Raw genomic sequence first — 16160 nt, forward strand, 5'->3', positions numbered from 1 at the left:
CCCAAATACACTTGTGCTATGGGCATGTCCATAGCACAAGTGCATTTGCACTATGCTATGGACATGCCCATAGCATAGTGCAAATGTGCAAACTATAGTGCAAATGCACTATAGTTTGTCAAGATAGGGCCCTACCTGTTACTGTGCCTATCACTCCCTTTAAGTGGAAAAACTGACTTGCCACAACCTCTGCACTTTGGAACACGTGCATCCCTCCTTGTTTCTCCCATATATACTGAGTATGGATGTCAAGCAGGGTCCAGACTGGCTCACTAGACACTTCACAGTGCAAACAGGAGTGAAAATATGATGTCTGTTACATATGTCACAAAATTCTAAAATTAATTTCAAACTTAAATTGTACTTAAATCAGACAAATTTCAACACACACAGTCACAGAATTGTGGGAGTTGGGGAATGTTACAACATTAAACCCCAGCTGTATTTGACTGTAGCGTAGATAAAAATCTATATTGCACAATATGACCCCTTTAAGACTGAGACTGTCTCACATTGGTCCATTTAGAAGCAGCAGGAAAGCATAACTTTCTGAAATATTCAATCTGTGCACAACCTGCTACTTTTAAAGAAAGTTTTCTCAGTGCCATTTTGTAAAAAAAAAACAAAAAAAAAACTACTTGGTATCACCCTTTAACTTCTCATTTTGACAAATCTCGCCTGCCAGATTGCAAATATGACAATTTCAGATGGAGTTGTGCGTTTACAGTTCCTGCAATGTGACAGCATGCAAAAGATTAAGCGAAGCTCGAGAGTTTTCACCGTCAATCATGCAGTCGTAAAAAATGGTTTATCTCACAAACCGAGGCGGGAATGATTTGGCTTTCAGATGACACATTCTGCAAGGTGACTTTTGCAAATGCGTGCACTCTGAAGTTCCTTGATGTCGTTCTTGCCCGGCATATGGTCGTGGATTTACCAGCTGTGCTGAGGACCAGCCTGTTTCAGGTGGTATCTTATGTAAGAATCAGGAAACCAAAATCAGCCCCGATGGCAGGAAACCCACACATGGGAGTGGCGCTGGAGTTTCACTATCTGTTCATCTGACTCCTCACTCAGGCAGATAGAGAGAACGAGCTTCAGGCACGCCATCTCCGAGCCGTCCGCCCAGGAACACCAGAAACGTTTCCCTAATGTCTCCGCCTGTAATTTTCCTGCCATAATTACACGACGCCTTGATGTCAGTCAGCACGGCAATCACAGAGGAGCGAACGGTGTATAAAATGCACAAACAGCTCAGAATTAATTGGCAGCGCCTCCCGCACCAGTTGGCCAAAAACAGACGTCATCGCGATCCATTTTCACCGAAGGACGTTTCGACCCTTTGCGACGCCTCCTTCCCGCTCCCGACGAGTTATTATTCCACCACTTCACCGTCCTGTGCAGCCCCAGATTTCCCAGGGTGACAGGGTAAATAAACACCAGAGAGCTGGATATGAGGTGCCAGGCGGCACTGATGATGTCATCTGCTCACTTTTACACACACACACACACACACAGAAGGTGAAAGATGACCCGCAGGCGCGGCGCTATAGTGTGATGGACAGACAAGAAGCAGAAGGAGCAGCCACATTGTTGTGGTGCTGAGACACCGTGGGAACCAAAGAACGCCGACGCCACAAACAGAGAGGGCGGGTGGACACCCAGTCCAGTCGAAGATTCAAGCTTCTCTACTATGGAAACCACTTGGATAACTGAGAGCCTACACAGAAACATCACTATGTCTGGTATTTATAGTTTTCTTTTTTACTTTCACTTTTGATACTCTGTGTGCTTCTTACCCTGTGTGCCGCTATACAATGCTGCTGGAACCTCAATTTCCTTTCTTTAGGGGTGGTGGCCAAGTGGTTAATGTGCTTGGTTTCAGTTCAGAAGGCTCCGGGTTCAAATCCCACCCCTGCCACATTTCTCCATGTAATGTGGAGTTGCATCAGGAAGGGCATCCGACGTAAAACCTGTGCCAGTTCAACATGCAGATCCACCTTGGATTTGCTGTGGCGACCCCGAGTGCAAACAAGGGAGCAGGGACTTACTAGTCAACTAGTGATATCCAAATGTTCAGTAATTGAACTAGTAAAAACCAAATGCTTACTAGATAACTTGTTTGATCTAATAGCTTAAACAGTGGGTCTCAAAATGTTCACTGGTTAACTAATGAAAGCTGAAGTGTTCTCTAGCTACACGAGTTACTGAAAAATAGTGGCTACTACAAATGTTTGGTCAGCTAGTACAACGCCAAGCAAATGGCAAACTAGTGCTGACAAAGACAGAACTAGTGAGGGAATGTGATTCGTAACAAAGGCTATGGAATAAATGTTCAAACTGTATTCCATCACAGCATTCCCCATCCTGGTTTTTAACTGCTGTCTTGATTTTACACTCGGGACAACACGAAACGAAGCGTCTCAGTGTGGGAGAAATCGAGAAAAAAACACCTCAACGTGCCGACATGTGAACGCGGCGCACTCGAAACCATCATCTCTCTCCAGCCTCCGCCGTGTCTGTGTGCTGTTTTTTCGATTTGTGCAGCATAATGACACAGGGTGGAGAACAGAGGACGGCCAAAACCAAAATTAAATCCCTTGCCAAGAGGCGGCTTGGCTGCCGCGCAAGGAGAGGAAGTGGGGAGTAATGAGAGATCCTGGCCCGGTATGGAGCGGCCCGGCTCTGCTCCGTGCAGCTCGCTGGTGGCGAACACACGGCCTACAAATTACAGAGAACAGAGCCGAGCTGCCGGCCATCTCTCTCTCCGCCCAAAGCCTCCATCTTCTCTCTCTCTCTTCATTCCTTCCTCTTACTGTTCCGGCAAAGAAAGTAACTCAAGAGCGGAGTTAAGAAGAGCCGTTTTCGGTTGCGTGCTACGAGCAGCCGCGACAGACTAAACATACGTTTCTGTCTTTGTGGAAGAATTCTCTTTTCTTTCACTCTCCATCATTTCCGTTCTTTTATACGTTTTTCTCCTCGCTATACTCTTCAGTGTTTGTTTTCCGACGAGGGGAGGCAGCGGCCGCCTCCCCGTCCGCTCGCCTTTTCCTCAAAGACATGAAGTCATATCCTGCTCAGCCCTTTCCTTTTGCTTGCTAACCCAAACAAGACAGGAATGCAGAGAGGGACAGACTGAGGGGGCTCTGTTCCTCAGCTCAAAAAAATGTGTTTGGCTTTTATTCAAAGCAGGTTTGCCTTAAATAACCGATAACAAGCAGAGTCCGACCTGGACTCTGCGCTCAGGCGTGGCTTTTACCACCTTCTTCACAGCCTGCGGAGCTTTTTATGAAAATGGGACGTTTCTTCGGGGCCTTGGATATGACAAGCCAGCCGGCTTGATTTAATGAGCCGAGATGCCAGGACTAAATTTAATCTCTGTCAGAACTCAAGATGAAGGTTATACCTCCAACCGATTCACCGGATGACTAATTGACTGACTGAAACGTTGGCCGACTGTCTGTCGAGCGAGGTGACCGGCTGCTGGTATAAGAATACAACTCAGCCTAAATTTAACCTGCAGTGGGAGGAAGCGCCTGTGTGACAGTCGGCCGTGTGCCAGGGCTCGCACCAGGTCATTCTATCTGCCCGCCTGTGTGCATGTGTGAAAAAGAGGGTGTGTGTGTATGTGTGTGTGTACATGTCACCGCAGCCCTACTGGATCCTCTTACACGCAGGCACTCCGGGTCAGTCCCTGATGGCAACAGCAAGCATGTCGCACTAATGCTACACAACCAATAAGAGCCTGGCACGAAATGAAGTCTATAACTCACGTCTAAGGGCGTTTTCAAACCTCTGGTTTGTTTCCTTTGTTCCGCACCGGAGACTAAAATGTTACAATTTGGCTTTTGCACAGCAATCATTTCTAAGAGGATAAAAAACATGTAAATAAAAGCCACATGTGTGCATATACTACCCTCTCACTGGTCAGAAGTGCTCTTTTCGGTCATAGCGGGAACTTCAGTAGGCTGCTCAGGAGATGCGCTAGTGTCGGAGCTATCACTAGCTCTGCAGGGTTCCACCAAAGCCGCAGGGTCAACGACTGGTTCACTTCCAGAAGAGTTTTTGTTTCCTTGTTTGTTTTGCTTTGACATCCCGTCCTACACACCGGTGAAAGACCTTTGCCACATTCTCAGAACACTTTATGTATAAATCTGTACTTTTATTGGTTTTTGCAAGCTGTAAATGGTAAATGTACTACGTTTTATGCCCACATTCACCCATTCATCAATTCGAAGAAAAGAACAAGAGAATCCCAGTGCCGTAACCTCACCGTAGCTCCATTTCTAGTCAGAGATCAATTAGACCAAATTTGGGTGGTATACTCACAATCTTCTGATTGGCTGACATTTTTCAGCAACAACAAAAACTAAACGTTTGGGCAACTACTCAGCCTCTGCCTTGGAAACATAATATAGCACTTTTCAATCTGCATTGGACTCTTAAAGTGCTTTACAATGATGCCTCACATTCACCCAAACACACTCACACACCGATGTCAGGGTGCTGTCATGCAAAGGCGCTCACTACACACTGGGGCCAACCGGGGGATTAAGGACCTTGCCCAAGGGCCCTTAGTGATTTTCCAGTCAGGCTGGGATTTGAACTGAGGATCTTCTGGTCTCAAGACCAATGCTTAACCACTAGACCATCACCTCCCCTAAAACTTACTGTGCCAAGCTATCCAAGCCAGCATAGTACGGTTCCATTTGGGTTCCTGTGTTCCAGTACAAATATGCCACAAGAGGTCTGAGTGCAAGTACCATGGTCACATATCCCCAAATGAACCCTTTATAAGTGGGAAGCACACAAGGGTCTGAAATAAACACCCTAAGAAATAGTCAACAAGAAACATATGTCCACATTGTCCAACAGGACGGACCACCGCTTGAATCAGTTCAAGGGGGTCTGGAGAAGTTATCAATCTTGCAGCCAACCCGATTAGGATTTCAGAAGGTATTGCTGTCCAAAACATTTTCACCCAGACTCTCTCCAGACCTCTGTGAACCTGATGAGATCTGAGTCTCCACAGATACTAATCCCGTGCCTGTTCCGCCCTGACCTGATCTCCCATGTCTCTAACCCTAGATATCAGTTCGCGGGTGAACTTAAACCCCTGAGCTAATCCAGCACCCCAACACCCAGCTCCGGGCCTCCTGCCATCGACCCCCCTCTCCTCTTTCCTCCTCTGTGCTCTCCGCTCTGTTCCAAGCTGATGACGCGAGCCAGCGAGAGGAGCTTTGGAGCTGGTAGTCTGGCAGGCAGCCTAGTTTGCATTTGCGCTTGTCGCTGTCGCTGCACACTTAACTCCTTCCAGCCTGGATAGTCTGACTTTCCAAGACGGATAAAAGGAAGAGCAGAAATGAGAATCAGAGAGGAGGATGCGACCTCAGCTCAGACAGAAAGAGGAGGCTCGCTCCGTCTCTGCTGCGTGTTTGAGCCATTTTAAAAAAAAATCTGTTTGCAAAGTCAAAAAAGCACCTCATAATTTCATCGCAGTCGGACTCTCGCTGACTTGGAGGCTTTCCTGCTCTCTCCCTTCTGTAAATACGTATGAAGAAGAATATAAAAAGGGCAAACAGAGTGAATTAGAAGGTCAGCGGTGGGCCTCCGGGAGAGCCATGTTTCTTTTGTCAGGGCCCCAGAGAGCAAGGGAGGGAGAACCGAAGGGAGAGTGAGGGAAAAAAAGGAGGAATGGAGCAGCCTTTCTTACCCCCTTGCCAGGGAAAATCATGAGGACCAAACGTTTCGGCTATCCTGCCCAACCTTTCTACCTCCATTACTGAGGAGGCCCATTCACTGAGCGCTGGCTACCGCCGTCATCCTCGCCAGGAAAGAAAACAGGGGAGGAGTAGGAGGAGAAGGAGGGGTAGTGTGTACGTCTTACTGAGGGAGGGAAGGGCGGGAGCACGGGGCCTGTGAAGTCTGTACGTCTTGGGTTTCACAGTTCAAACTGGGTCTAAAATGTGTCTTTGGTTAACATGCACAGGAAGGGATATTAGTGTCTACCTGAAAGTCTGGAGGAGGAGCCATACGGCGGCGGCAGCGGCGGGGGGAGTTCAAAGATAGCAGCTAGTTGGCGAAAGGGGAAGGACAAAATTTTTTAAAAGCAGGAGGTCTCTGTTATCAAAAAATATATCTGTCACTGGTAAGTTGCTTGTATTCCACTCCACACCAGTAGGAGGTGCTAAGTGGGCGTGGTTTACTTCCTTGGTGAAAAAGCGTCACTGCTGTTAGCCAAACCAATGAAGTGCGGCGTTAACTGAAACAAAACGCTAATGTGCACTTTAAAGAATGTAAAAAACACAAAGACCGTATGCTGAGAACATGCCTACAAACAGCTGTTTGAAAGTTTGCTTGGTCATGCTTTGCTAATGCTAATGTCAGCATCCAAACAATAAGTTGCATCACAGCAACTGATGTATTCATGCTGCCTACGCTTATGTAGATTTAGCTGCTGTTAGATATATTTGTGTCTTTAGCTATTATTTTGTTATTTTGTTTTCTTTCCTATGTGTTTTGGTATTAAGTAATTCTTTTACTAGTTATATTCTTAGTTTGATATACTTTTAGTCTATTATTTGTTTAAATGTGCATGTCGAACTGGGTTGAACTGGTTTTACCACTTAGAACAAAGAGATTCAAGTTAAGCGCAGGTTATGGGCAGGGCGGCGGGACCTCCATTGAATACCCACGGAGACCAATGAGGGAAGGATTTTGGGAAATAAGGTCAAGCCCAATGTTGTACTTTATAAAAAGTGTTTTAGTCCATTGTTTGTGGTTCTGAACGGATGGATCTCCTGCGAGAGAGAAGTACTTCAGAATACAGGCCTGTTTTTCCACTGTGACTTTGAATAAATTTCGCACAACTGCTATACCTAAAACAAAGAAGAACAACTTGCAAATCCTATACAGTTCCTGAAACTCGTTGGTGTCGGTGCTTCGGAAGTCAAAAAAGACGACGTTTTTATTCAAGGTCCTGGATGGAGAACATGAATGGCCGCCGTCTGAGCCCTGATAACATCTTTTTACCCTCAGAGTTCTACTTCCTTTGAAGCATACCGGTGCCTTTAAGCATTGCTCCAATCTCTTCCCCCATTGAAGGACACACACAAACACACACGCCATGCAGGCAAATCTCCTCCAACCCCCTACCACCCAAACAAAGGAGGCGGGGGGAACGGGCAGCGAACACCAAGTCACATAAAACAGGATTTAAAGGCGCAGTAATGAGAACCATCTGAAGCAACGGAGAGCAGAAAACAGCAAAGCAGAGCAATCTACTGGAGACGCAACTTTCTGCCTCTCTTTCCAGCAACATATTATTCTGCAGCCTACGGATACAGCGCAGGGCAAGGAACGCAACGCTGCCAAAGGGGATTATGGGAGAAAGCCGAGGAAGACCAAAACACATCCTGCATGAGAGATGGGAAAGATAAAGGAGGCTGTGTCTGGCCCTGGGGAGACTTAACTGTCTACAAAGACGTCCCCTGTACGTACGCACAAACACGCACATGCCAGTTCAAGCCCCGACTGCTGCTTTTCCCACAATACCACACGCACCGAGCGCCGTCTTCTCCAAACAACGATTCGCCGTGTTTGTCTCCCATTACAACACAATGTGGCGCCAGATGAGAGAGGAGAGGAGAGGAGAGGAGTCAGGAATTTATGTGACTGTGGGGGAAATACACCGCCCGCCTTCACGGGTTTGTTTTATTACAGAGGGGAAGCAGGGGCCCCCACAATCACAGCCTCATCATTACAAGGCCGGAGTGAGGGATGAGCGTGTGGGTTGGTGAGGGGAGAAAACGCCTAAGCGAAGGCACAAAAGAGGAAAACAAGAGCTGATAAAGTAAAAGTTAAAAGAAATGGGTTTGTGAGAGCGTTTACCTGAAAGCCCCACAGGGGCCGAGTATGTGGTTCCCCCAGTGTCACCGGATGAAGGTCCAGAGTCTGGAGAATCTAAAGGAGACAGACTTTGAATTAATGCCGAGAACGGTTATGAGACTCGGGTGGGGTGGGGGTGGGGTCGAGGGAGCAGCTGCGAGGCCGTCAATCACCTCGGTGAAATCAATGCCTAATGAAGACGCTGACGATGAAGCTCACACTCTCACAAGAGGAGAGAATTTCTTACACCGCTGATAATCCCCCTGCCCATAATCCAGTGCTTCAGTCGGAATGTTAGGCCTGCAATTTCAACCAGAACAACTCCGGATGTGGAAAGCGCCGTCGTCTCGCTCCTATTAACGACGGAGGCCTTCGTTTCTAACACCTCCTCAAATGAATATGTTTCCACTTTCTGCCTCAAGAAGCACATTGCCAATTCCTGACTGTAAAAGATCAGATAAAAAAAAACACCTGTTTTTGATAACTATGTAGTTAAACTCCGCCTTCTCAGTGCACAGTTTGAGCGCATCGCCGCCTCTATGATTTTTATTTTTATTTTATGGTTATATCACAACCTATTAAACTGTGGCATCTGAGCTCTTCAGGAACTTAGATGAGTTATAGTTGCTGCATCACAAATTTAACAGGCCAATCACAGAGCTGGTGGGCGGGGTTGGAAGACTGGTTTATTTGCCCCTGCCTTTGTCATTGGGGAAGAAGAAAATCATGCTGGCTTTTTTATTGCACTTTAGTGAGCAATATTTGTGAAAAAGTGACATAAGACAACAAAGTACTTGCAGGAGACGATTTTTGGAAGTTTTGAAACAATGCTGGGGTGTATCTTTAACAGCATGGAGTCAGGCTGATATCTTCAAAATGATCAGGAATGCATCTTCTCCAAAGTACAAAGTAATAGTTTGACTGTACAATAGCTTATGGCACACTCTACACCGAAACAAAAAATTAACACGTGTAATCTAACTTATTAACTTGATTTCAAAGAACTTAATTCATTTAGGTGTTACAGTTTGAAACAATTCATTTAAGTTGGTTCTTTTTTCAGTGTATTTAAGACAGACTGGTTTATAATGGTTGATTATTAACCCATTTATGCCCAGATTTTTTTTAATAAGTGGAAAAAGTTGCATTTTTATTGTGAGTAGAAAATGACAGTGATACACTTGAGGCAAAACGGGTTAATTGTGATATTCTCCAAAACAGGAGGTGGCGGTAGTGAGCAACCACTCACTAAAAGCGATTGGCAGTACACATAAAACACTTGAGTAACGGCAACACTTTATCCTTAAAGAAAGTTTAATTAAACACAACTAAAGTACTAACTTTAACTCTCCAGAACATTTATTGCAGCCATGATAATATGCGATAAAATCAACAAACCTAAGTCTGCGTGTAGAAAGTCAATGCAGGTAAATGTTTTAGCGCAATTTGTCTAACAGAAGTCAAACCTTCAATTTACAGCTTGTAGCTAATTTTGCTTGGTTGCTGTGTTTTATAAACATAAATAGCAGCCTAAAAGTAGAAATGTTCAATGCCCCAATAATACATGCCATCGGGATGCCGAGATCAAAAGTATTATAACTGACCCAGAAAACTGGTCCATCACCGCCTCTCAAAACTATCCAGCTACCTGCCACAGCTAGGTAATATTTTGGCATCCACCTGGCCTTTTCCAGTTGCTGGGATTCTTGACATTGAGGCACCTGCGTGCTGGATCAAACCCGGAGAAATTTGCACCATGGAAAAAATGTTGTAGCTGACATCCAGTCACAATGCAAGTGACACTCCTCACCTGGGTCTCCCTAAGTAACCACTTATTTAACACAAAGTCATTCCAGTGGTACCTAAGGATCCTCCCAACAGACCATGGCCCAAAGACATCTAGCAATCACCTTAGGTTACTGGATAGCACCCAAGTCTCACAAGCACACATTAAGACAGGAATTACTTTTTTTTCTTAATGGAATACTAGCAAGAATACCACATTAAAAATAACTATCCATTCTCCTTCTTGAATCACAAACACCTTGAACAGAACAAACCACTGTTGCAAAGCATCTGGTAGCCGTGCATTCCTTTCCTTTCATATTAACCCCGTGGTGCACCTTCCAACCAATCATCCAAAATCATGTGGCATTACTGATTGGTGACGGTGACCCAGTTTCCGTAGCATGAACCAGATGAGAGTCCAGGGCTCCATGGATGCAGCTTAATTCCCCAATTAAGGCTGTGGTGGACTGAGACAATGCAGATGACGGTTCTTCTTCAAGGCTTCTTCGGTAGCATGGCCCAAGCAGAGGGTCACCCCTTTGAGTCTGGTCTGCTTGAGGTTTCTTCCTCAGAGGGAGTTTTTCCTTACCACTGTTGTTCTGGGGGTTGGTAAGGCTAGACCTTACTTGTGTGAAGTGCCTTGAGGCAACTTTGTTGTGAATTGACAATATATAAATAAAAATAAATTGAAATTGAAGGCTAAAGGTACCATAACCAGGGGAGGAACCTTTGCCCAACACTAGTCGTACTCCCAGAGCCTCATGTGGTTTTGAGCCGGTAAAGATAGTGTGTTGGCGTGACGTTTCGAGGTAACCCTCTGTCAGAGGATACTGTCACCGTCCACCTAACACATCGTTTCACTGGCATGCTACTTGCTTCTGCAGTAGCTAAAAAGCGGTTTCAGTATATGAGCTCCGCGCCCTGCCCCGTCCGGCCGCGATCTGTGCCACTGCGGTCACTGTAACGAGAAGCACGGACTTAGCCCCAGCCTGAATTGCTTTCATTGGCTGCCAGCAGCCAGCCCCGGTCTCCAGGGCAACAGTTCATAGCTGACCACAGGACCGAGGGGGCATCAGAGCGATGAAGACAGACAGAGCCGGAGCGTTAAACACTGCGTGATTTATACGCCCCAAAGCTGAGACAAGGTGGCGTTTCATATCTGGCCTGCTTTCATATTGACACACGTAACCCAGTTCCTGCTGAGTGAAATCATAAAACCGTCGCAGTAAAAGCCGAGTTCTCCTTACAACATGTGATCTCCCTTCAGAGACGCACTGTGCAGACTTTCAGAGCTTCATTATGATTCGACGCAGCCTAACAAAAAATGAACACAGAAAAACGCTGCAGGAACCTGTCGAGGGGAAGGAAGCTGTGATTGACAGCTTCAGCGGCCTCGTGGGAATAACCCCATCACTGCAGAGTGCCGCTCCATCCTTCTATTACCATGTTGCCCTTCACACCCCTCTTCCCCAGCACACGGTGACAGATGCAGAATTTTATTTATTTATTTTTTTGCAAAACCACAACTGCAGCTGCACAGACATACAGAATGAGGAACTTTGGTGTAAGCCGGTGAACAATCTGTGATCGGAGCAGATGCCTTTTTTCCCCCCTCTTTCTTTCACTTAAGAGTCAAGCAAGCAACCTGATGTCATTTTTCCTCCAGCTGAAGTATTTTTCATTTCGCTCTGAGAGGGGAAAGCGGGTGTTAAACACAAGTTGTATAATCATTTCCTTTCACCGCATCCAGCCTGCATTTCCTATTTAGATCCAAGTTTCCTTTTATCCTTGGAATGTCTCAAACTTGACATCGGCTGCAGCCAACAGTTATTTTTATTGGCGAACAATCTGATGACGACTTCTTCAATGATCACTTTGTTATGAAATGTCAGAAAACATTCCATTTTTAAATGGAATTACAATATCACTGAGCCAAAAAAAAAAATCTTCAGATCAATCATTCTATCAGTCAACTTACATAACTGCCAACTACTTTGATTATTAATCAATTAAAGTGACGTTAAATGTGAGGATTTGCTCGTTTTCTGTTTTAAATTTGATCATATGGTTCTGAGGTGCCTTTAAAAAGGTTTCAAACGTGTTTGAAACTTCTTTAAACCTGACATTATCAACTGTAAAATGGTTTAAATGAGATTTAATATGGCTAAATATAAATATTGTGGGACACACCAAAGCTACACTGTTCTATGGTGCTTTTAACCATCTGGAGTCCAGGATATAACTGGGCGTTTTTGACTTCTTTGGTTTTACCTTGATAATATACCTTTAAAAAAAACTGTTTACTTTGCCTTGTTTGGTGTCATTTTTTTCAGCACCACCTCACCTGTGTGACTTTACAGCTTTTCTTTCATTCTAACATACTGTATTAACACAGTGAACCTAGATTCACACAAAAACATTTTACTGTGAAAACCACAAACATGTTTAATCAAGATTCAAACAGATATGATATGTTTAAATTATCTATCTACAATGAGAGTTAAACTCAATTTAAACTGATTGAATTTGACAAATTGGTTTTAAAAATAGTTCGACAACAATATTAGGCTGATTTACAGTTATTTTAAGCAAGTTTAAAGCAGTTTCAAAGAGATATTAGTCCTTTAAACTTACATTTTATTACCCTTGACCAATATAAATCTCATTTAAATTAGCTGAATTTGGTATTCATTATAAGCTAAACTACAGCAAGGTCAGACTTACAATGATTAAAAAAAAAAACAACAGACATTTATAAACAGATAATACCATTTTAACTTGTTTTGAACAAAAACAGAGTTAAAATGCATTCAAACTGAATATGGGTAAATGCTTTGGACTGATTTAAAAAAATAATAATAATAATTTGGAATTTAGTCAAGAAATGTAAATGTAAACCATCGTTTTTAAGCAGCAATGGCCTTGATGGTGTGAGTGTAAGTGTGATAAGACGAGCATCTAATTTCAAGTTATGTGCGGCTTCAACCACACCTGCTCCTAATTTCCATCATACATGTGATGATAAGATTACTATAACCAAAACTTAACCAAAGTTTATCCTCATTTTAGGCCATTATAATGTGGAGATGCACAAGATGGTAGCATTTACTATTTATGACAAATCTATGTGATAAATGTATTTATTTCATTTATGAAAAGCCTAGGTAGCCTAGATCATGAAAATAATTGCAACTTGGCATAATTATTTCAAACCAACAGTCCAAACTTCAATTACACTGAATTTAAAAATCCCAGGAAATTGAAGAGGCCAAACAATTCCTCGGGTTTTAATGAATACTAATTAAATTTTCAGTCGTTGAAACAGTCGGCAGGTTTGTTTCTGTTAGTAGACAAAATTATTTCAGTTGTGAACTCTAATAAGCAGCTCAGCAAAGAGAAACAAACAAGTTCACGCCGTAATAACCCAGAGACAGGAAACATACGGTGTCACCTACATACTGTAAGCGAGAGGGGATTTCTCAATCTGTCTTTTTTTTTTTTTTTTTTTGTCTTTGGACGGTAAATAAATGTATCAAAAGCACCCAGACAGAGAAGGATGCCTTTGAAGAACCACAGCTGCAGCTGCTATGACTTCCTATTGTTTCCACTCAGTGAAAAGCCACTTTCTCCTGTCGGCTCGACGCTCATTGTTTCACTCGCAGCTTTTCCTGCAGTGACAGCACGAGAAACTACAAAAAAATGTCTGACTAAAATAGCCGCGTATTCAATTAATCCAATCACATCTCTGTCAGCGAGCGGCGACGACTCTCTGCACGAAGATGCTGCAGTCGAGGGAATCCTGCAGGAAGATACTTTCCCCGTCTTCCTACTTCCTCTTCCTCCAGCTTCACATCATTGTGGCTCAACATTTAAGGCACTCTATAAAGCCGCCGCGTGGCGCTTCAACAGCCGCAACGCGTTTAGGAAAAATTCCATGAACCTACTATACGAGATTGATCTATTTTGCCCGAATTTTCTCTAGAAAAGCACAAAACTGGTGGTGCTGTCAAATATGTCATCATGACCGCCACAAGTGTGATACAGCAAACAACCACAGGAGGTAATAAAGATGTGCATCTACCGCTAATACGCATCTAGACACACTGGTTATCATACTGCACTTTTTAATTGCAATCAGATACAGTTCTCGGTTCTACGATAGTGACGTCCTGTCCAGTGTGTACCCAGCCTCAGACCCACCGGTGACCCTTAACTGGAGTCAACAGGTACAGAAAATGAATGAATGAAAGATAAAAGTCAGTGATTCCCAAAGCGAAAGGTGTGGCCACCCAGTGGATTGGGAAGGTACTGCAAGTGAGCCCCAAGAGGTCATTAAAGTAGGGCAACACAGTGGTTAGTGTGCTTGCTTCCAAAACAGAAGGTTCCTGGTTTGACACCAACTATGGCCTCGCATCAGGACGGGTAACCGGTGTAAAGCTTTTGACATATAAATGTGACAATCCCACCATGGTGTCACTCAAAATCGTGATGAGATGTTTGGATATGCTTCAGAAGACTTCAAAGTGAGCCACGACTTATGACTTAGAATGACTGATACAAACAATTATTTTACCATTCACTCATTTTCTGGTGCTTATTGGGGTCCGAGTCACACTGGCAGCAGACTAAACAGCTCATCCCACACTTCCCTATTCTCAGCCAAAAGTAGCATTGCTGCCCTTCAAATACATATTTTATAACAGACCAGGGAATGTCAACTTTTTAAATCCAGAAGAAGAAACCAGCTGTGTTTAGCTTGTTGGCATAGTATACATTTTCGGGCATTTAACAAGCCCTTAGACTTGTTCACCAATCTTTTAACTTTTTAGAGAGTTTGAAGATGCGGAAGTAGAAACACAACGCTTAACTCGGACCATCAACCAGCTCAAAATGCCATCCAAGGGTCCTCAAATCAACGTAGCTACGGTGTTTACTTTAAAACCAACTTCTAACTCGTATCAGTGAATTAGAGAACCAGCATTTGTTTGTCAGCTTTCACTCAATAAGACGTGTCAAACTGTTCTCTCATCACTAACTATGCCCATGTTCAGGTCCATAAGTGTCATAATGTTTTATGCACACTGGACCAAATCACCTAACTGACAGAAAGATAGAGTTTACCAAAATATGACTGATGGGGAAGAGAAATGTTTGAATCAGACAACGCGTGATTGACATTGTACCCAGTTCTTTGAAATACTTAAAATCTGGAAAAGCTAAAAATGAAATTCCTGATGTTTCCAAGTTAATAAGCTTAGTTCACCCCGTGCAAAAAAATCGACTAACCGGACTTCTGCCATGGTAAGTTTAACCTCGGTCAGGCAAACTGGTGTGTGTAAAACCATATCTTGGCTTCAATGCTTTTTGTTTTTCTCAGACTACATAAATAAAATGCATTATGAAGAGACAGCATTGAAAGGCTCGCACTGCATCATGCACACCCATATTAACCTGATCACAGTATGGAAGGAACATCTTAGGGGACATAAAACACGGGGATAAAGTGCATAACTGAAAACTTGCCACAAGGGTTTTTGGTCAATGCCATGCCAGGGGTTGTATGTGAAATCAATGAAAGCGCATAAACTGATGAATGCACATGCTCAGTTATAAGTTGTAACAACACTCTATGAATAATTCTTAAGATTGGTTACTTTTGAGAGGTGGGGAGGGACCGGTTATCTGCCTGGTTGGATGCCAGCCAGGACCCAAGGCAGTTCTGTGGTGCTGTAGGTGCGGCGACACGAGACACCAGCGCACAATCCCAAACATGACTTGCTGCAACAACAGCCACTGCATTACTAATGTTTTGTTTAATGCCGATTTTCAATTCAGCTTTATAGGGCAAATGTACGCCGTGAATCTACTTAGGTAAGACAACCCGAATTATCGCACCGTTTAAACAACACAAATACACAGCTCTTGACTTTAGTCCAGCTTTTTGGTGGTCAGTTACATCAAGTGGAAAATGGGGCCCAAAAATACCCTTAAACGGACTCTGACTGCGCCGCGCCGCCACAAGAGGCCCCGACCTTTTAATCTGCTGATGAATTTGGATGATAAAAACTGGCCGGCTCCAGAGACGAGACAGCTGTCTTGTTTGTTCACTCTCTGGTGCAGATTCACAAAAGATAGATGGACTGACTCAAATAAACACAAATAAGCCAACACCCAATGCCTGCCCCCCACTGTGACCGCCGGCTCTGTACAATTTGCAAATTTGTGTGTGTGGGTGTGTATATATGTAAAATTCCTTCTCTTTTTTTATTTTAATATCTCTTTTTGTGATTTTACTTCCACATTGTATTGTAATGAATTGACCTTTTTTTTGGTGTCCATAGCTGGTATCTCAGCTCTGTACTGCTGAACCCCCCCCCCCCCCCCCCACACACACACAGGTTAACACATTTATCCTGGACTTACCTGGTGGTTTAAGATAGTCCACGGGATAGCGGGAGTATGGAGGAGGAGGTGACTCTGCATGG

General features: G+C 43.9%; 1 protein-coding gene across 1 annotated transcript in view; it reads right to left on the minus strand.

Annotated features, from left to right (window-relative positions):
• smad7 (SMAD family member 7) overlaps nucleotides 1-16160 on the minus strand; it is a 28662-nt gene that overhangs the window by 10868 nt on the left and 1634 nt on the right. The window contains exons 2-3 of the mRNA XM_034191736.1: nucleotides 16099-16152; nucleotides 7891-7962 (exon numbers count right to left, since the gene is read on the minus strand). Of these exons, the coding sequence (XP_034047627.1) occupies nucleotides 7891-7962; nucleotides 16099-16152 (126 nt within the window). The remainder of the gene's footprint in view (nucleotides 1-7890; nucleotides 7963-16098; nucleotides 16153-16160) is intronic.

The sequence above is a fragment of the Thalassophryne amazonica genome, chromosome 17 (genome assembly GCF_902500255.1).
Source record: "Thalassophryne amazonica chromosome 17, fThaAma1.1, whole genome shotgun sequence".
Lineage (NCBI taxonomy): Eukaryota > Metazoa > Chordata > Actinopteri > Batrachoidiformes > Batrachoididae > Thalassophryne > Thalassophryne amazonica.